This window comes from Alternaria viburni (assembly GCF_023758015.1).
Source record: "Alternaria viburni strain BMP 2772 chromosome Unknown scaffold_14, whole genome shotgun sequence".
In the NCBI taxonomy this organism is placed as follows: domain Eukaryota; kingdom Fungi; phylum Ascomycota; class Dothideomycetes; order Pleosporales; family Pleosporaceae; genus Alternaria; species Alternaria viburni.
The window spans coordinates 722,467-743,897 of NW_026055783.1; the positions used below are offsets into that span (position 1 = coordinate 722,467).

Here is a 21,431-nt window from a genome sequence, read left to right on the forward strand (position 1 = left end):
TCGCATTTAGGTTAGCTGTCCTTAGATAAAAGCTAAGTAAGGTGTGTAGAGCTATCCTTAAAAATTTTAAGAATAGCTCTGCTACTAGCGTCTGTACTCTACTAGACTAGTCTTAGATAAATCTTAGAACCTACTTACTCTATCTAACTCTATACTATAGTAGAATAACTTAGTCTAGACTATATCTAAGCCTCTTATAATGTATATATACACGTAGTAAAGTATATATTTTATAGCTAATAAAGTATAAGCCTAAAAGCTACTATTATTTATATAGCTAGAGATAGGCACTTCTTAAAGCGTGTACTAGAGTTATCTAAGTTTTAACTAGTAGCCTTAGTAGCCTATATAGTAGTATATATATCTAGTGTGTATACCTAGTATATTTTCTAATATATAAATAGACGTGCTATTATTATCTTAAAGTTTAGTTATAACTTAGTTATAACTAGGTTATAACTTAGTTACAACTTAGTTATAACTTAGTTATAACTTAGTTATAACTAGGTTATAACTTAGTTATAACTTAGTTATAACTTAGTTATAACTTAGTTATAACTACACTACTAGTATTAGAAAACTAGTAGTATTTACTAAACTATAATTTTACCTCTACTTAAGAATATAATACTAGGTTTATAAAGTTAAGACTAAGTATATTCTAAACGCCTACGCTGTATTAGTTAGTTTATAGCTCTACTCTCTCTATTCTAACTACTACTAGTTAAGTTATAAAACTACCTCTATTATCTATATATATTTCTATATTTTAGAATTAAGCTTAGTTTTAACTAAACTCTAACTAGCCTTTCTCTAATTAGTCTTATTTCTAAGTAGCACTTACGTAGTCTCTTACTACTTTAGCTTAAGCATAAGACTTATCTTAGCTTAGTTAAGATAGGTTAGCTATATAGAGTAGCGTGTATTCTCTAACTTCTTACGTATTATCTACTACTTAGAATTATTAAAGTAATAGATTATACTTAGTTACGTCTTCTTTATCTAAGTAATACTATATTAAGAATACACTAGATATAATATAGTCTTATAAGACTAGTGTTATAGAATTTAACTAAGCCTAATCTTATACCTACTCTAATATAAAATAAGAGTTAAACGCTAAGTTTAAGAGCTTAGCTCTTAATTAACTAAAGCCTAATTTAGTTATAGCTTTTTAGAATAACTCTAACTCTAGTAATAAGAATATAAGTATACACTACTTAAATATAACTTAGTTAAGTTTTAATATATCTAGAGTTTAGTGCATTCTTACAAAGAGAGGCTAGAATATAGTAAGAATAAGTATAATTTAGATAATAAAGTACTTCTATACAAAGATAGAAGAGAGACTATAGTCTAGTTATCTAGGTAGACGTAAGATAATACTTAGATATAACCTCTTACTATAACTATAGTACTATAGATAGTAACTATTCTAATATACTTATAAATAAGTAAGACTAGTATTACTTATATTATTAATATTTCTAAGATAAAAACTAATAAAGATATACTTACTTACGTAGTAGTAAGAGAACTAACCTAGACTTAACTTCTATTACTTAATATTATTATAGAAAGTGTAGTATAGTTATTAGTAGAGGTAAAAGACTAATGTAAACAAGGTAAAAGATACTAAGAAGAAACTTATAACTAAGGTAGCTTTACTTAGTAATATAGAATACTATAAATATAGATATAACTATATAAGTATAAAGGCTTATAAATAGCTTAGTTCTAAGGTTTAAGATTTATCTTACTATTATTATAATAAATATATGCAAAGTATAATATAGTAGACGCGTTAATTTAATAATAAGAGAATAGTTTAGTATAATATCTTTTTATAAGTTATACACTAAGTCTCTTCTAAGTTTATACTAAGTAGTATACTAAAACTTATATAGGTAAGATTAAGGCCTATTATAAAGAAATTATGTATAGTAAGAATTATAATCTAAATACCTATACGCCTATCTTATATTATAAGTAGAATTATTATATAAGTTTAGACTTATTTAAGACATTTTCTACTAGCTATACTTAGTGTATTATATAGAGGTTACTAAGTGTATACTTATATACATAGTTACTAGCCTATACACTAATATAGTATTTACTATATTAAAACTACCTTAGTAACCTAAGTAAACGTAGTTAGCACTATATACGTAAGTTACTAGAGAGTTTATACTTAGAAATACTCTTTCTACGCAACTACTTTACTAATAGTTAGAATACTTTATATTAAGAAACGTGTGTAATAGTAGACTAGACTAGGTTAAGGTAGAAAAAGTGTTATATATAATACCTAGATACAACTAAGTTTAATCTAAATAGGTATAAGTTATCTATATTTTATAAGTAAGTAACTACTTCTACTATTTCTAGAATTATATCTAGAGATTAGGCTATACTATAATTACTTTTATATATTTATTTTAGATAATTTAGAGACGCATCTCTACATAGCTATAGTCTTTTATAATAAATATAATTACTCTCTACTATCTCTAATAAAGCTATCTAAGTAGATTACTTTAGATCTAGCTAAGATTATTTATAATATTAGAGATAATTAGCTTTATCTAAGTAAGTAATTTATAGCGCGTAGGTTATAACTTAGACTAAACCTATGTAGTAACATTTCTAGAGAATCTACGCCTGTAGAGTTATCTAAAGAAATATAGAAAGAAGACACTTAGTAAAATCTACTTATCTCTAGCTAACTATAATTAAATACGCGCTATTATTTATAGAGATTTACTATATATAATACGTATAAATTAATATATTAGTAGAGTCTAACTTAAATACCTAAATAAGCTTAACCTTAATAATTACGTTAGTATATACTTAGATTAGACTTGTTTATTTACTGCTTAACGTGTTATAGTATATTAAACACTTCTACTATAATAGAACTAATTTTCTTACTATTTACTTCTTCTTATTCTAACTTATTCTTTTTATAAATAAGACTTATTAGATAATTTTTATTAATATAAGTTTTAAATATTGCTAAGATCTATCTATATAAAAGGTAATCTTTTTAAGTTTTATAGATAGAGCTAATAAGCATATATATCTTAAGTTATATCTTAGTGCTGTCTAACGTACTATATAGTATATACGTTCTATTACGTATTTGTTAACGTAGAGAGTACCTACGCATACACCTAAGTTTTTAAGAATACTTTTAAGTAAATAGATAGAAATAGCTTTCTAGTTAGATAGGTTTATAAGAAGTAAACTAGAATTAAACTTATTCTTATAGATATGTATACAAAGTAACTTCTAGGTATAGTTATAAACTAGAATTTATCTAAGTCTACTTACACTTGCGTAGAGTTTAGAAAGTATCTCTAGTTAGTATATCTAGATAGCTACACTTAGCAGCACTATATATCTTATATTATTATATTCTATTATATACACCTAATAAGAGAAGTCTAAGAAATAACTAGCTAGAGTAACTAAAATACTTATAGTTTTAATAAGCTCTTGTGTAAGCTTCTTTACTATAGAACTACTTATATATATAATAATTTTATCTAGACTATAATAGGTACGTCTAGAGTAGACTAAGTAGAGTCTTGCGCTAATAGTAGAAGACTAGTTTACTAATAGTAAGGTTTATAGTTAGATTACAAATAAGAAATCTTTATATACACTTAGTCTTTGCTTAGCTAAATCTTAAATAAACCTATAGATATAGAATAGAGTAATAGTACGTAATACAAACGCAAGTAAGTAGAATAATTTAAGAACTAACTTATATAGAATCTATCTATTACTACTAAAAGCTATAGAAAGGTAGAAATATATAGATTTAGCTAAGTTATAACCTAACTAACACAGTGCATAGCGTAGAACGCTAGAATTATACTAATAGAGTAATATATAGTACCTATAACAACTATAGTATTATATCTATATATAGTAGAACTAGAATATATAACTAGGTACTTAAGAGCATTATAAATATACGCAAGTATTTAGTCTTAACTTAGTATTATCTATATACTAACCTATATAGATAACTAGAATAAGCTTAAGCGTAAGTAAAAGAAAAGTAACTAGAATAGACTTAGTATTATTCTAGATAATAAGAGAAATATAAGAGCGCCTAGAAGCTAGTTCTATAGTTCTTAGACTTTATTAACTTATTAGGCCTTAAATAGTGTAGAGTAGTAGTTAACTAGTTGTAGTGTATTCTAAGACTTAACTTAGTTAAGTTTATAGCAAACGTAGAGTCTATAGACCTAAGGTTATAAATAGAAATAAGAGTAAGACTTTAGAGTAATAGGCTATAAGCGCAGGTATAATTAGTCTTAGTTATTACTATATATATTAGCTAACATAGCCTAGCTTACCTAGTTTATAACTAGACTTTAATATAGAAGTATTAGAGGCATACTTACGTAGAGAAAAAGATAAGTTAGTTTAGACCTATCTAAGATTAAACCTACTAATAAATATAGTCTCTTTAATATACTTATAGTAAGAGCCTTATCTATTACATTATTATAGCGTAAGCCTATACTAAGTTTATACTATATAGTATCTAAGAATATTCTTAGTTAAAACTAACTAGCTAAGTAGAATATAATACTTATAGCTATAGAACTAAAAGAGTAGAAGATATAGCTATAAGAGTAGAACGCTACTATAAGGTAATAGAAGCTAGAAGACGCTTAGAAGAAACTCTATCTCTTAGCTAATATTTAGAGTTAGAGTCTAGACCTAGCCTAATTTATAGATCTTTTATAGTATTTATTATATTATACTATAATTATAGAATTTAATAATTAAAGCGTAGCTAAGTTATAACTAAGTTATAACTAAGTTATAACTAAGTTACAACTAAGTTATAACTAAGTTATAACTTAGTTATAACTAAGTCTTAGCTAAGTTATAACTTAGTTACAACTTAAAAAGGCTAGACTATAACGTAGCAGCTCTATTTACAAGTATTATTAATTCTTAGTAGTAGAATATTAAAACTTACTACTCTCTCTCTACGTTAGTTACGCGCTATTATCTATTCTTATCTTATAATTTAACTTAGACGTAACTAGTATACTTAACTACTACTATAACGCACTTATAGCGCTAACTATAATTTCTTTATTATATAATAATATACGTAGGTTACTCTTAGAAATATTCTATTTTTATTAACGTTTGTAGAGTTTCTACTAGTTAATAGTAGAGAGACTTTATCTAGACTTCTACTCTTTTCTATACTAGGTATATACTCTCTAGATTAAGACTAATCTTAGTCTAATCTAAGAAAGAATTATATTACTAGTCTTTACTAGTATATAAAAAGTTAATGTTACTATAATATAAATATTAGCAATAATGCTAGTGCTTCTAAGATATATCTATACTAGGTAACTATACTTAGTTTATACATAGTTACGTTATCTTACCTAAAGTTAGTAACTATTCTCTATAGAGGTAACTTATGTGTAATATATACAACAGGCGTATATTAGTTATCTCTTAGTATTAACCTACTCTATACTAACTAGTATAGAGAATTCTACTTAGAAAATAAACTAAAGGTTAACTATTAGTAATAAAAGCCTAAGAGGTTCTACGTATATTACTACTACAAGTAACATATCTAAGTCTAATTCTAATAAGCTACTAGGCGTAATATAAGAAGGCTTTAAAGGTAGCTTACTAGAGTAAGTTACCTCTTACTCTAATACCTATTATATTCTTGTAGAATAGTGTAGTCTATTTTAGATAAGACTAGCTTTTAGTATAGAACTTATACACTTTAGATAAACTAAATAATAATCTAAGTAATAGCGTAGATAATAAGATATATTACTAACTAAGTCTAGTCTTAGTTAACTCTTAAGTAACTTATAGATATATAGTACGTTAATACAACGCCTACTCTACTAACTATACACGTAATTTACTAGAAAGACTCTACTATATCTAACCTACTTATTAATATAGATGCATTACTAATTAAAGAGACTATACTTAGTCTTATTCTATAGTCTAATAAAATAGGTAAGAGTAATAATAAACTAGTAGAGCTTACTATATATATAGAGTAGGTAGATAAGAGTAGTTCTAGTTAAGTTAGCTATAATAATAATTGTGTAAATACTTATAATACAAGCCTAGTAGATATATAAGAGTATAACTTAGAGATATAACTTAGACTACTTTTAGTTATAGATATTATAGACTTAGATAGCTATAAAGCTTTTCTAGTAGATAAGAATAGAGTAAGTTAAACTTTATATCTTAATTTAAAGTAGATCTAACTAAGTAGAAACCTAATATTAGCCTTATTAAGAAAGGCCTTTATATTAAAATAGTATACTAGGCGTACTATTAGTTAAAACTTAGTTAGTTTTCTACGCTAACTCTACTTCTACTACTAACACTAGCTTAGAGTGCCTCTTATATACTTTAGATTCTACTTATTAGATTACTAAAGTCTATAGACTACTACTAGTTATAACTAAGTTATAACTTTATCTCTTAGTCTTACGCTTAGGTTTATTTTAAAGTGTAATATAAGCTTAGTAATAGATAATAATAGTAGTAGAGTCTAGAAGAGTAACTATAACGTAGTTTATAATAGGCGCAATAACGTTAGAGTAGGCTATATACTATTAGTTAAATAAGATGTAACTAAGTTTTAACTAGGCTTTACCTCTAGTAGTAACTACGTATCTACTACACCTAGTCTCTATAATACTAAGCTTTATTCTAGTCTTATCTACGTTTATAGTTATTTTATATATTAGTAAGATATAACTAAGACTTATCTAGGTATATATACACTATTCTTCTTATTAATATTAGGTATAACTAGTAGGCCTTAGTTAGTAGCTATAGGCGTAGAAAGTTAGTGTGTACGTATATAGGTAGTAGAAGTAGAGGTAGTAGGCGCCTATATATCTCTTATTGTACTTTTATACAGCAGAAGTTTACTAAGTAAGAACTTATCTAGTTTAGTTAAGTAATTACCTACTAAGCGCTTAATAATAGCTCTATAGTAATCTAGCGCTATTAGACTAGTTTATACTTAGATAAGTCTTATATAAGTAACGTACTCTATAGTATTTTAGCGTATAGCTCTATAGTCTTACTTTTAGCTAGCTTAGCTTAAGTATATCTAGTCTTTAGATACTAGTAACGTTAGTATCTAAGATAACACTAAGATTAGTCTAACTTATAGCCTAGGCGTGCTTCTTCTTTACGTAGTAGGCTACTACTCTAGTATTTATAAAACGTATCTAGAATAGCTAGTAAGCTAAGTTCTATCTTAGTTAAAACTTTATATATATAACCTTAGTAATATAGAAGGCTAGGTTACTACTAACACTAATATTTAAGTTAGTAATATAGTCTATTATCTTCTTAGGTATAAACTAATATTTAACACTATTAACTTCTACCTAAGTTAGTTAGCTAGACTAAACTAAGTCTTTACTAGGCGCGTATATATAGTAGAAGTAAATAGTAAATTAGGTAGAGACTTACTAGTAGTAGAGAGAGTAAGATAGTTCTAATACTATATCTATACTTAGTAAGTATTTAGTAAGACTAAACTAAGACTTATCTATATATATACACTTATAGAGACCTTAAATATTCTTCTAGTCTTAGGCGTAATCTATAGATTACTATAGATATCTAGGTTAGAGAAGAAAGCAATTCTCTAGCGTCTAATAGACGTAGTAGACATAAGCAAGTTATAACTAAGACTTATTCTATTAAGAATACTCTCTTCTCTACTATTAGAGGCAGAGCTAGAGACATTAGAATTAGTCTAAGTAACGTCTGCTATTCTTACGTTTCTACTTATTATAGATTTATTTAATAGCGTAAGACTATATAGTAATTAGCTAGGTAGATACTATAATATATCTAAGATTAATTACTTATAAATAGATTATACTAAATAGTAGCTAGGTATAAGTATATAGTTAAAGCTTAGGTTAAAATCTAGGTATAGTAATTATTATAAGCTTAGGCTACGTACTATCTTTACTTTTACTTTTACTACTAAAGTTATAGGCTACTAGTATTAAGAAGAGACTTAGACTTTACTATAGGTAACTAGTCTCTCTAGTAGAGTTAACCTCTATATATCTAACTAGATAGTATATCTTTTACTAGCGTAGTACTATAAGACCTTACTAAGACTAATCTAGGCCTATATTAGAACTATAGTAACTCTAGAAATGTAACTAGTTTAAAATAGCACTTACAAAAGTAGCCTTCTAAGTAGTAAGTATATAAAACCTAAGAGTTAACTTAGATTATACCTAATTTATATACCTATAATAGTAATCTTCTAGTTTATTAGTAAGCGCTTAATTATAGATAGCAACAGAGCTTTAGAGAAGAAAGAATCTATTATTATACTACTAGATTATTAATATAAGAGATAAGACTAAGATTTATCTACGCTATATACTATAAAGATTATCTCTAGATTTAATATATTCTATAAGTAGGCGTTAAAGTAAGTTTATATAAAAAGAATGTTAGATGTCTAGTTATATTTAAGTATAGACTAATGTATAATGTCTAGTAACCTTAGTACTAGATATATTTCTATAACACTATTCTTCTTAATAATAAGTCTATTCTAAACTTAGTTAAGATTACTCTTAGTTATGTCTACTTTAACTATATTAGCCTTAATAGCGTCTACAACTAGATTTAATCTAAGAGTAGTATAGTTACTGCGCAACAAAACTAAAAGTATAGATAGATATATCTAAGTGTAGTCTTGTATAGACGTAGAATTCTAGCGTATATAAAAATAAGTAATATTAAACTTATTATTTCTACTAGGTATATAACCTATACTGTTACTACGCAGTTTACGTTATAACTAAGTATTATCTAGTAAGTCTACTATAACTATAGAACTACGTATATATTATTAGAGGTAATAAAGGTTTACGTTAGGCTAGTAGGTAGCAACTAAGAGAAATCTTAGTTATATCTACTACTAGTAGAAAGAGGTAGCTAAGTAGCTATATAGGTGTAGAGGCAAAGTAATTAAGTTAGAATATTAGATATAATTATATTATAGTAGAGCTACGCTAGTTATAATACATAGACTAACTATAGAGACTTATAGTATAATAAGTTACGTAGTTAAAACTTAGTTATACTCTAACTACTCTTTATATTACTATAAGCCTACGTACTATAAGCTAATTAACTTATATAAGAACCTAGCGCTATTATCTTATAAATAATCTTTATACTAGAGCTATAGACTATGTATAATATAAGATAAATCTTAGTAAGAATCTAAGATAGCTTATATTGCTGCTGTTAAGTGTACGTATATACCTAGCCTTCTACTAGATCTAACTTAGTAAGGTTAGAACTACCTAATACTTCTACCTATTATATAAGTTCTTAATAAGTAAGCTTCTTAAGCTCTTTATTATTTAGTATTTTATTATTAAATAAACCTGTGTTCTTATTAGACTCTTCTAAGGCTTTACTAGGCTTATTATCTAAGCTAATCTAAGTAGGTAAATTATTCTTCTCTTATCTAGAGCTATTCTTAGAGTCTAAACTTAGTATAGTCTTACTTAATAGCTTCTTTTTCTTAGCCTTAAATATAGTTAATGTCTTGCTTTTGCGCTTAGTTGCAGTCTTAGAGAACGTTTTCTTAGTTTTACGCCTACGCTTTAGCTACGCTATTCTAGCAACCTAATTAGTATAATAGATATAACTAAGATAAATCTTATACTTACGCTGTCTAACACGCCTTAATAGAAGCGTCTAAGAATAATCTAATTATACAGTAATCTAATACCTCTATAATATCTAGGTAGACTATATAGTTAGCTAAGATTATACTAAGACTAGTTCTAATCTACCTTATTAATTAGGCGTATAAGTCTTACACTTTACTTTAAAGAAGTTACATTAAGCGCAAGTAATTACTACTCTTAGATAACTATTATCTTAAACTATAATATTAAGATCTCTATTATTATTTTTACTCTATAACTAATTAAGTTAATAAGATATAACTAAGTTATATTCTAGATATACTTACCTCTGCCTTATTAATTAGCGCTATACGCATCTTAGTAGTCTTAGTCTACTAGTATAACGTCTAGTAACGTTAGCAGAGCCTTTATAAAGATGTGTCTAAGTCTTTACTTAATTTATTAGGTCTTTCTTATTCTAACTCTACTTTATAGAGTATTAGACTAGTAGTATAGTTATTCTCTAGATACTAGTAGTATAGCGCTTATTTATAAGATAGTAGTATACTAAGCGTATAGTTAGATATAACCTAGATTAAACTACTTATATACTATACCTAAGACCTTATTATAAATAGAGAGTAGTAAAAGCTCTAAACTCTACTTAATCTCTCTAAATCTAGCTCTCTTATACTATGTTATATTAATAGAATATTAAGAGAATACTAAGATAAATCTAAGCTTACGTTTGTACTATAAAACTTTTAGACGTATAATATAGTAACGTCTTTACTACTAAATATAGTCTATTATAATATAAGTATAAAACTAAAGTAAGATATAACTAAGTCTCTACCTTAATAAAGTATATACGTAGCTCTAAATTAGGCTTATTAATATTTATAATAGCTGTGTAGTAGCGTAAGCTATAGATAATATAGAATAAGCTGTTCTTCTTTTAGAGTATTAGCATAGAACTAAACTAAGTAGTATCTCTATAATATACTATTAGTAACACAGGTATTAGATTAGGCTGTAAGAAATACTTTAAGTATATTAAGTAGTGCTGCTACAAACTCTATTAGCTATATAGTTTTAACTAAGTATAAACCTACTTATACTATTAGTAAGAGAAAGTAGTTCTTCTATCTTAGTATCTTCTTCTAATAACTATTTCTTAATCTTCTTATCTTTAATAACTTAACTACTAGCATTCTAGCTCTTTTCTAGACTATTCTTAGTCTTATCTTCTTCTATAGCTACTTAGAGCGCGACTATATTCTACATAGCCTTATTACTAAATATAGTTAGGTTATTCTCTTAAATATACTAGTTAGCTATCTCTATAGTTTATGCTGTAGCTAGTGTAGTCTAAAATAGATCTTAAACTAGCGTAACTAGAGATAATACATTTAGTTCTACCTCTATAGTAACTTAGAATAGAGTTATAAAGCTATATACTATAGTAGATATAATCTTAGATAAATTACTAGTTAGCGTAGCTAGAGATAATATAATTAGTACTACTTCTTTAGTAACTAGAAATATAGCTATAATATTATTCTTAGCACTTAAACTAAGATCTAACTAAGTAGTATCTACTTCTTCTATACTATTTGCGTGTAACGTAGGTTATACAGACTTTAGATTAGTGTACGCTAGCTTATTAAATATAGAGAATAGAGAAAAGAACAACGCTATAATAGTTAATACTTAGTTGCTACTATTAGATAGTAGCTTATAACTATTAGAGGTATAAGTAGTTATAAGAGAAGAAGTAAGAGTTTATAAGACTATATTACAACCTAAAAGCTAGACTAACGCTAGTAATCTTATATAGACTACTAGTGTTATCTAATATTTATATTAGACTATAGAACAAACTTAGATATAACCTATATAGACTTATACACTCTACTATATATACCTTCTCTACTAGTAGCTATAGGTTTACGTACTAGTTATACTATAAGATATAACTTAGTTATTACTTACTACCTAATACACTACTACTATAACTATTATCTTTAGTACTAGTAGATACTACTTAGTCTAGACCTACTAAGTATTATTATCTTCTACCTGTAATCTATAAGCCTAAGCCTTATAATTATACTTAGCTTAGGCCTTTATAGCGCTGTAGATCTATTAGTTAAGATATATCTTAGTTTACTCTTTATTTATACTTATAGTATAGTAGTCTTCTTATAGTAGGTAGTAACTAATACTATAGTGTATTTTAGTAGAATAATACACGCTAGATTATTAGCTATCTTAATATTAGAATATTCTATAGTAGTTAGATAAGTATAAACTAAGAGTAATCTTAACTTACTATAGCCTTTAATATTAGTATAAATAGAACACTAGTAACGTAACTTAGGTAAACTAGCGTCTTTCTAGACTTAGAAACAAATAATCTTCTAATTATTATTAGTAAGAGACCTAACTAGAATTTGTCTAATATATACTTACACTATTACAGAACGTAAGTAGGTCTAGAGTATTATTAGAAATATAAGCTACTATTTCTTTTAGGTAGACAGTCTATATAGAGATTTAGCTAAGTTAAAACTAAGAATTATCTTATATATACTTCTTGTTGTCTAAGACACTTATTTTAGAAATTATTATTAGAGAAAAGTAGTAGTAGATCTTAGTTAAACTCTAGTATTATAAAATAGTAGTACCTAGTAGGTTAAGACTTAGAAGCGTTCTGCTATTTATTTTAAGCTTATAGCGTATTCTTTATAGCCTAGCGCTCTATTATAATATTAGTGCGCTTATTTATAGTTTTGTAAAATTCTGTCTCTATTAGACTAGTTTTGTCTAAGATATATCTATATTATACTTACTCTTTATATATTAAAGCTAGAGTTCTCTAATCTAGCCTATAACCTAGTTAAGGTACTTATAGCTAGTAGTCTTATACTAGTACTACTTAGTATAAATAGACTACACTAAGTTTAAACTAACTTACAGCAGCTCTATAGACCTTCTTAATATATAATATAACTACTTCTAGAGTAATAAAGATAAACTTATATAAGTATTAGCTATAATTAGACTAAGTTTACTCTAGTAGCTTTACCTTTTTATAATATCTTCTTTCTAGGTTTCTACTACTAACGTTAAGATTAGTAGAATAGTAAAGAGTACTCTTAATAATTACGTAGGTATATAACTTCTTATTCTATATAGTATTAACTTAGACTTATCTAGTATTTTTAAGAGATAACTTATAAGAAAGACGTAAAAAAGGCTAATAGAGTAGGTCTTACTTACTACGTAGATTAAGTAGTAATACTACGTTACTATAAGTATAGACTTATCTAAAATTTATTTAAAGTTACTTACTTCTCTAAAATAGCTATACGCCTACTACGCTTAAAGTTAATCTTAACATTATTACTATTACTATTACTACTACTAGCGCTTATATTAGTAATAGATAGTACTAAGTCTTAACTAGTATAGGCTTTATAAGTTCTTACTACTAATATTTACTACGTAAGTATAGTAGTAGTAGTATAGTAGAGTAGAAATAATAGTTATAAGCTAAATATAAAAGTAATAGACTAGCGCTACTAGCGTAGATTAAGTAAAAAACAGCTTATATTGCACCTACTTTTTTTAGAGATAGCTTAGTCAAATCTTAAGAACAGCCGAGCTCTACCGTGCGCGCGTCGTGACGGCTTCCGCGGCTTCTCGCCGCACCCACCATCCCTGTCACTCTTATTGCCGGAAACAGCACGCGACTGGCGCCTTCACCCACGTCTCAGTCATGAACACGGTACTACCACAAACTTCATCATTAATCGTCTTCGAAACATAAACTCCGCTTCGGTGACTACGACTACGACTACGACTACATGAGCCTGACCCCCCGCGCGCCCACTCGCCGTGGATCTACGAGCCCCACCTAATCGATCAACTACGCCGCTCAACACGCCCAGAAGCAGTCTGCTTGACGATTCTATAGCTTAATTAGTACACTTCCAGATTCAACTCATGCACGAGATCTCGTTGATGAACTTACGGGCGCTTTGAGACTAAAAAGACTGCGATCCCACCCTCCAACATTGCAGTGTGGGTACTTCGATGCATCCTGATCTCGGAAAGATACGGTCGCGACATCGCCAAAAGTGATGATAATGTTAAGAGAGTCATACACATCCTCAAACTGTTCCGGGTCGCCCAAGTGGACCTCAATTGGATAGCCTAATATCGTTTTACTGTCTTCGATCACAGCAATATCACCGAAACGCATAGCATCGTGATGACTGGAAGAAAGTGGAGCATGGCCGCTGTTGTCGAACACAGCCAGAGTCAACTCAACAGGCCCGCGCCTTCTAGTCGACTCCTTGATATGCAGCCTGCAAATGCCCTGTTCATAAAGTGGACTGGGCGTTGGAGACGGTGTGGTAAGCGATGCAGACGTAGACTTTGGCGACGCCGTTGGGTCACCTGGACAGCGGTTCCAGCTTGGCTGAGTTGAGTATTCGCAGTTGAGCTCTAGGGTACCGCTTACGGTCATGGTCAACAAGGGTGCCACCGTACCCCCGCAATTGCAATAATTCTCGATACAGCGTTGTCCATTCCCTGCAATCACGTAGGCGCACCCTGGGATCCCACTAATACCGGGTCTCGGTACACTTGAAGCTAGTGGAGTCACGATCGTTGCGAAAGAAGACGCGTCGGTTGTATAAACGTTGCTCGGCGTAGTTGTCGGTGGGCTTGTAGTTGTGATGCTCACGGTCTGTGAGAATGACCATTGAGTAGAGAAAACGGGCTGCGAACTCTGTTCGGCCCATAACTCCAATGCAGCCCTGTCTGGCTCATGCTGTGGATCGAACTGTAGCATGAATTTGCCATCCAGCCACGAATACTTTTCTGGATCGCCTCCTTCATGGGGTGGGTTCGCGTTTGGATCCTCACCCAGTCTGCGGTCGTATGCCACAACTACCACATGGTTGTCATCATATTCACTGACGTCTTTGAAAACGTTGTCTCTCAAGACGCTTCGGATGGCGTTGATATGATTCGGGTACGCTAGCTCAGAACCGTGTAAAGACCTAGGGGTGATAACGATGACTCGTGGCTCTTCGCCTTCCGCGAAGGCCTTGTCGACGTGGCATGCCAGACTCAAAAAGCTCTTGGGCTCCTCATCCATAGAGCAGCTCTTCGTTGACTCCAAAACGTCGAGCACGTAGGTTCGAAAGATACTCGGGTTGCCTTCTTCCTCATCCTCTAATGGTTCATCCCAGGTGTTGTACCATCCATCGCTCGGGGATTCCTCATCGTACAAGGCTAGAAAGCCAGGAAGCTCCCAAAAATGGGACCACCATATTGCAGATTTTGACACGACCAACACAGACGTGCATCCGTACAGATTTACCAAGCCCAGTACCATTTTTGCGTGGTCGTATTTGCGAAATAGCGCAGACGGAACGCCTTTCCCAATCTCCGTGCCCATGTGGCCATGGGGAACGAAGACCCGCTCTTCGTTATTTGTTTCCAACGCGTGCTTTGCATCAGCAAATCTGGAACGCATAAAAGCGTTGATGCCTTCTTCCGTGGTACTCTCCGGACGATCGAGCTGTGCCAAAATCGCTGAGTCGAGGGTATCCGATCTGTTGTATGCGACATCGGCCATACCTCCGCCAGATCCTTCCATACTCTCCACATAGATATCCTGGAGGCATGTCTTACAGGAAATACCGCATGGCTGGAATCGAGGACAGAAGGGCTTCTTAGCATACGATTCCCCTGGAAAAGCGCCGATAACTGAAGTTGGCACAGCACAAGCCATGGAGCTAGAGACACCAGACGATACCGAAGTGCTGGAACGGGAAGTATCAGTCGAGATTTCGGAGTTTGATAGCGGCATTGAGGTGGATGTGTGCGCAGACTCAGTAGCATGTGGCCCGTTGCTTGTAGAAGGAAGCGAAAGTGGTGGGGTGACTGGTGGTGTGTTCAAGGATGGATTCGCCATGAACTTGATCACATCAACAATAGCCGCCATCTGGACAGCTGATGTCGAAATTGCTGTTTGAACGTCCATTGCCCCTTTGATCAACATACCAAACGTATGACTAATGTCTGACGCCAAGCCAACAACGCACGAAATCGTTTTGAAGATATCCCCAATGAACGGAAGCCCACTGCTAGACCGTATGCATGAGCCATCTTTCTTGTCATGATCGTCGTGGTCATCCTCGTCGTGTGGGGATGTTCGACCCATGAGTGAGCCCATATCTTCCATGAACATGCTAACACCCTCTGCAACCACGGTTTACTTTGCTGAATCCATACTACTCTGGCTCCAGTCTTGCACAGCTAGCGCCACACTCATCCACCGCAGTGACGCCATTGTCAATGCAGAAGATATCTCGAAACCAGTGGGGTTCAATGTCGGCATAGTAGGTGCGTTTGAAATGTGTATCGGGATAGGTGTGACTATTGCACCCCCAGAGAGAAACTGAAGAACTGCAGTCTGCCCCAGGGTCACAGTCGTAATCATCACTAGCGTTGGCGCTGCGAATGAAGCTGTGATGATCGTAGAGAAGACCTGACCACTGATATTGTATGAGACGATAGGTGCAATTGGAGTTTGCACCGATGTCATGGTGATTCGTGAAAGATCGGGTGTCGTGGATATCGTGTACTCGCTAGCATGCGACGTCCACAAAGCCGAAGAGGAGTGCTCATCAAGTGTAGTAGAGTTCAAACTTCCGGAGAGCACCACTGATTCCGTAGACGATGAACCTGATGTTTCTTGTTGTGTGGTTCTAGTCGTCGAGAGCGTTTCCAAGCTAGGCGTGTTGGACAGATTGGGTTTCAACGTGCTGGTATCTGTAACAGTCGGTGGCGAAGATACGAGGCTTAGTGTTTCGGTCCTGGAATATACTGAAGACACAGAGCTCCTGCTTGCATATCCAATGATGGTGCTAGTGTTGACATAGCCAGATGCAGTAGCATTTGTCCATTGTGGCGACCCTGATGGAGTAGTCGAGGTGGCCTGTTCCAAGGGGAACGTCTCGGTGATTGTTTTCCGGCTCTTTATTGAAGTCAGGGTTGTGTTAGCGATGGAGGGACTCTCCATCGCGCGTGTAGGGTCCGTGAATGAGCTCACGGTAGAGGCATTTGACCAGGATATAGAGTTAGACACTGTAGTGGTCTCGGAAAGAGTAGACGTGACAGCAATTGGAGATACGAAGACCGAAATGGCGGAGGGCGACATCGTCAAGATCAGCAAACCAGCTATGATCTTAAAAGAAGACATTATCAGTACTGTCGCAAAGTGCCCGAAGATGTGAGAAGCCTGGATAACGAGTCTTTGTCCTATGCAGTCAACGGTTCTTACCGCAATACCAGAAAGCTTTTATAGCTCGAGCAGGTCCCTATTGCTGCTCACCGGAACAGTTGACGAAGACGGTAAACTTGACCAGGCCCGCCACGTAGTCACACTGCTGCTCTCCAGCAAGAGCCGTGCCTGACAATAAAGTGACAGTGATACCTTTTCTTTGCGATCGCAAATCCCATCGTATCGTCGCAAAGAAGACCGAATAGTCAACAAATGAACGCAAATCTGTTGCAGGAAGAAGAGGTCAATGCATGCGTAGTAACATGGCCAGGTTGACAATTATCAGCAATGGGAACATCGCACTCGGGAGTCTTCGGAAATATCTGTGATATCAGCCAAAAAGGTCGCGATGGTATTACAACAACTGTGACCCGATGTAGTCACCCGCACGTGTACTCGGAAATGCCGGTCACTCCATCCCCTTTCGTAAGAGGAAAAGGTGAGCCGAATCGAACGGCCTTGATGAGCCGTTGCGCAAGATATGTGCTAAGTCGGTAAGTTTCCCATTTTGTCGCGAGAATGTGCTGCGGATGATGGTCTCCACTGATTCGAGGACAGCTTCCGTGGCACGACACGTGCGCGCGGGATCGAACGCGTTGGCTCTGGGTAGCCCCTCGCATGGCGCACTCAACTGTTGGAGTGGTCGCGTGGATGTAATAATTATGCATGTTAGATGCAGGCATGCCTCGTAAAGGAAGGAAGTTGACTTGTCGCGACGCGTGCCCACATTGAAGTTGGCGTGTTACTGCCCAGGTGGGGAAGCAGCGCGTTGGCGTCAGCTACCTAACTTGAGCGGCTTTAGCGTGCCAAGAGAGCCTTCCAGAGGTGTCTCCACTGCTACTTCCACATTTTAACTCTTCTTTTTTCTCTGTCTTTCGCGCTTAAGCCTAAGAGGTCTTTTTATAAGAGTACTTTAGTTATATATATTAGAGAAAAGATATTTAGTAATAGTAGTTTACTAAGTTTATCTAAAGTAGTTATTTTTATATATACTTATAGTGCCGAGAACCTAAGCCTCGGCCCGCCCGACGCCTATACCTCTAAATGTAGGATTTTAACTCTTTTTAAAATACGTCTTTTTGTGTACTAGTAACAGACCTTACTCTTTTTAAACTAGCTTGCTATAGAATTATTAGCTTGCTAATAAATATACTTATAGTAGCTAAAAATAACTTTATAATAAATATATAATAAGTTATTATATTAGCTTATAAAATAAAAATAGCTTATACTATAAAACTAAAGTTAAAGCTTAAATAATATATTTATAAAAATATATTTACTACTACTATTTTTATTTTTTTATTATAATTATAAATACTTTACTACTTTAAAATTTTTTTAACTACTATTTTTTTATTCTTACTAATAACTAAGTAGCTTATTTTACTTTTTTAGTTTTTACTTTAAATTTTAAACTTAATATAATTTACTATAAAGCTTTATTTACTAAAAAGCTATTAGTACTAGCTATATATATATAAAAAAGCTAGTAAATACTTTATAAGCTTAAAATAATAGTAGCTATATTTATATTTAAGTAGCTTAATAATAGTATATAATTTACTTAAGTAATAGTATAAAGTTACTAATATTTTAGTTTTTAGCTTTTTTAAATTTTATACTAATAAGCTTATAAAGCTAAAAGTACTACTTTAAAAGCTATTTTTAGTATAACTATAGCTTATACTTATTAAAAAGATATTTTTTAAATAAGTAAAAAAACTTAAGTAGTAAATAGTATTAGTAAATATATTAATTAATTACTATAGTAAGTAATTTTAGTAGAAGTAAAAGTAAAAAAAAAGTATTATAAGTTAATTTTATAACTTTATAATATTTACTATTTATATAAAAAAGTAATATTATAAAAAAAAAATTTACTTTTAAACTAGTACTTTAATAAATAAAACTAGAATTATATTAATATATTAAGGTTTTAACTCTTTTTAGTTATAGTAGTTTTATATTTTATAAGCTTATACTTAAATTTAAAGTCTTATTATAAAAGACTTTAAGTATATATATTAGTAAGTTAGTAAGTTAATAATAGTAGTTTACTAAAGTTTATTAGAATAGTTATTTTTATATTTAACTATAGTAGCTAAAATAACTTTATAATAAATATATAATAAGTTTTATAATAGCTTATACTATAAAACTAAAGTTAAAGCTTAAAGTACTTATAAAAAAGTACTTTTTACTACTATTTTTTTTTTTCTTTATTATAATTATTATAGTAAAGTGTTAATATAAAGTAGAGTAATAAAACGTAGTTAGTAACTCTATATAGTAATCTTAATATAGGTATATTTTCTAAATACCTTATACTTACTATATATAGCTATAATAATTAATAAAACTCTCTCTTTAATATTTACTATAGATATAAATAGTTTTTATTATAATTATAAGTAATTAAAACTTTTAAAACTTTTTTTATAATTAATAATAAATTTAGTATTTTATTATTTTTTTAGTAAAAATAAATATATTTAGCTTTCTAAATTTTAACTAATTACTTTAAAGTAAACTTTTAAGCTATACTAATACTTTAATAAAAGCTATTTTTAATATTAAAGCTATTAGTAAATAAATATATAAGTACTTTAAGCTTATAAGTAAACTAAAAATAAGTATACTACTATTATAAAACTTTAGTAATAGTATATAATTTATTTAAATATATAAGTATATACTAATATTTACTATAGCTCTAAGCTAAACTTATTAAGTAAATAAAATTTATATACTTAAAGCTTTACTTAAAAAGCTAAGCTTAAAGCTATAGCTTATAAATTATAAAAAGTTAATTTTAGAAGACTTATATAAATATAAAAGAGAGATAGTAAATTAGGTAGTTGCTAGCTTTAGCTTGCAGTACGCGTAGAGGTGGAACTAGCGGCCTTGCGTCTGGCCTAGGTGTGCAGCAGGCTTTCAGAAACAGGTCGATCGCGGCGCTTTTACCTATGTCTCACTGCGAGGATGCACTAAATGCGTCTATCTTCCAACGACACTTAGACCACGCTTCCTCGGAAAGGCCCTTCAGCTGCCCAGGTGCATGGCCATACATCTCGCAGGCGCCACCGATGACTAAAAGCTCCCCCCTTGTGCTGGATGTCCTATGAGCGTCGTCTAAAGCTACTCCATACTCGACCGCGGCTGTTCCGGCGGCTTTCTTGTGCACTCAACCAGCAATATTGATGAAGCCGGTAAGACGTCTGCTGCATACTGTGCGTCGGGTCATACTTAAGGCCTACTTTGAGCCTTCTTTAAGTCTACTACCTATCACCCCATCCTCGTCATGACTCGATTGATCAATATCTTGGCGCGCTCTCTGTATTCGTGCGTCACATTGGCAACTGCCGAGGACAAAATTACCCCAAATCATATCGAGCTGATCAGAGATGTTGCAATAATCGGCGGAGGCGCATCGGGGACGTACGCCGCCGTTCGACTTCGCGAAGATCTAAACACGAGCATAGTGCTCATCGAGCCCAGACCAGTTCTGGGTGGTCACACTAGCACCTACCACATTCCCGAAACAAACATTTCGATTGATTACGGAGTCCAAAGCTATATACCTTACGGACCGGCTACCGATTTCTTTACACGCTTTGGGATTGATACGGGGATCCCCACTAATCAGAGGTTGACGGCACTCAATATCGATGTCGAGACGGGTGAGGAACTGGAGGACTACAGCGCCCCGAGTGCAAATGCAACCAACGAAGCATTGCAGCGATGGCTTGCGATCACGTCGAAATACAGAGATATATTGGAGCCAGGCCTCTGGCGATTTCCATCTCCAGCAGATATCCCTGAAGATCTTCTTACGCCATTCGGTGATTTTGCTAAGCTCCATCAGTTGGAAGCCGCCGTTCCACGGATAGTGGTGATATCTGGTGTGGGCTATGGAGGCATTCGAAATCTTTTGACGCTCACCGTCTTACAGGCTTTTGGGGCGTCACTTACGAAAGGTCAGTCGATGTTGCAGGCTTGTTCACAAATTGAGACTGTCTTTCGCTGGGGGTCTTAGCTTACTGTTCTTAGGTCTATTGAGCGGCACACTTTTCAGACCTGTTGGCAATAACGGTGTCCTCTACGAACGCGCGCTCGAGCTCCTTAGGCCGGACGTACTATTATCGAGCAACGTTCAGGATGTGAAGCGAACCAAGAACGGGGTGAGGCTATTAATAAAGCAGGGCGATACCAGCTACATCATCAAGGCACGTCGTATTCTGTATACCGCAGGCCCGAGCCTGGAAAATTTGGCTTCTTTTCATCTCAACAACAAGGAAACGGCTGCCTTCTCAAACTGGATCGAAGAG

The 21,431-nt window shown here is 32.3% G+C and overlaps 1 protein-coding gene across 1 annotated transcript; it reads right to left on the bottom strand.

Moving 5' to 3' along the window:
* Nucleotides 1-14,368: 14,368 nt before the first annotated feature.
* Nucleotides 14,369-15,147, bottom strand: J4E79_006944 (uncharacterized protein; the record flags this gene model as incomplete). Its single annotated transcript, XM_049355812.1, has 2 exons — nt 14,369-14,493; nt 14,535-15,147. The coding sequence occupies 2 exons, from the start codon at nt 15,145-15,147 to the stop codon at nt 14,369-14,371; spliced, it is 738 nt and encodes a 245-aa protein (XP_049209841.1).
* Between the last annotated feature and the right edge of the window lie 6,284 nt (nt 15,148-21,431).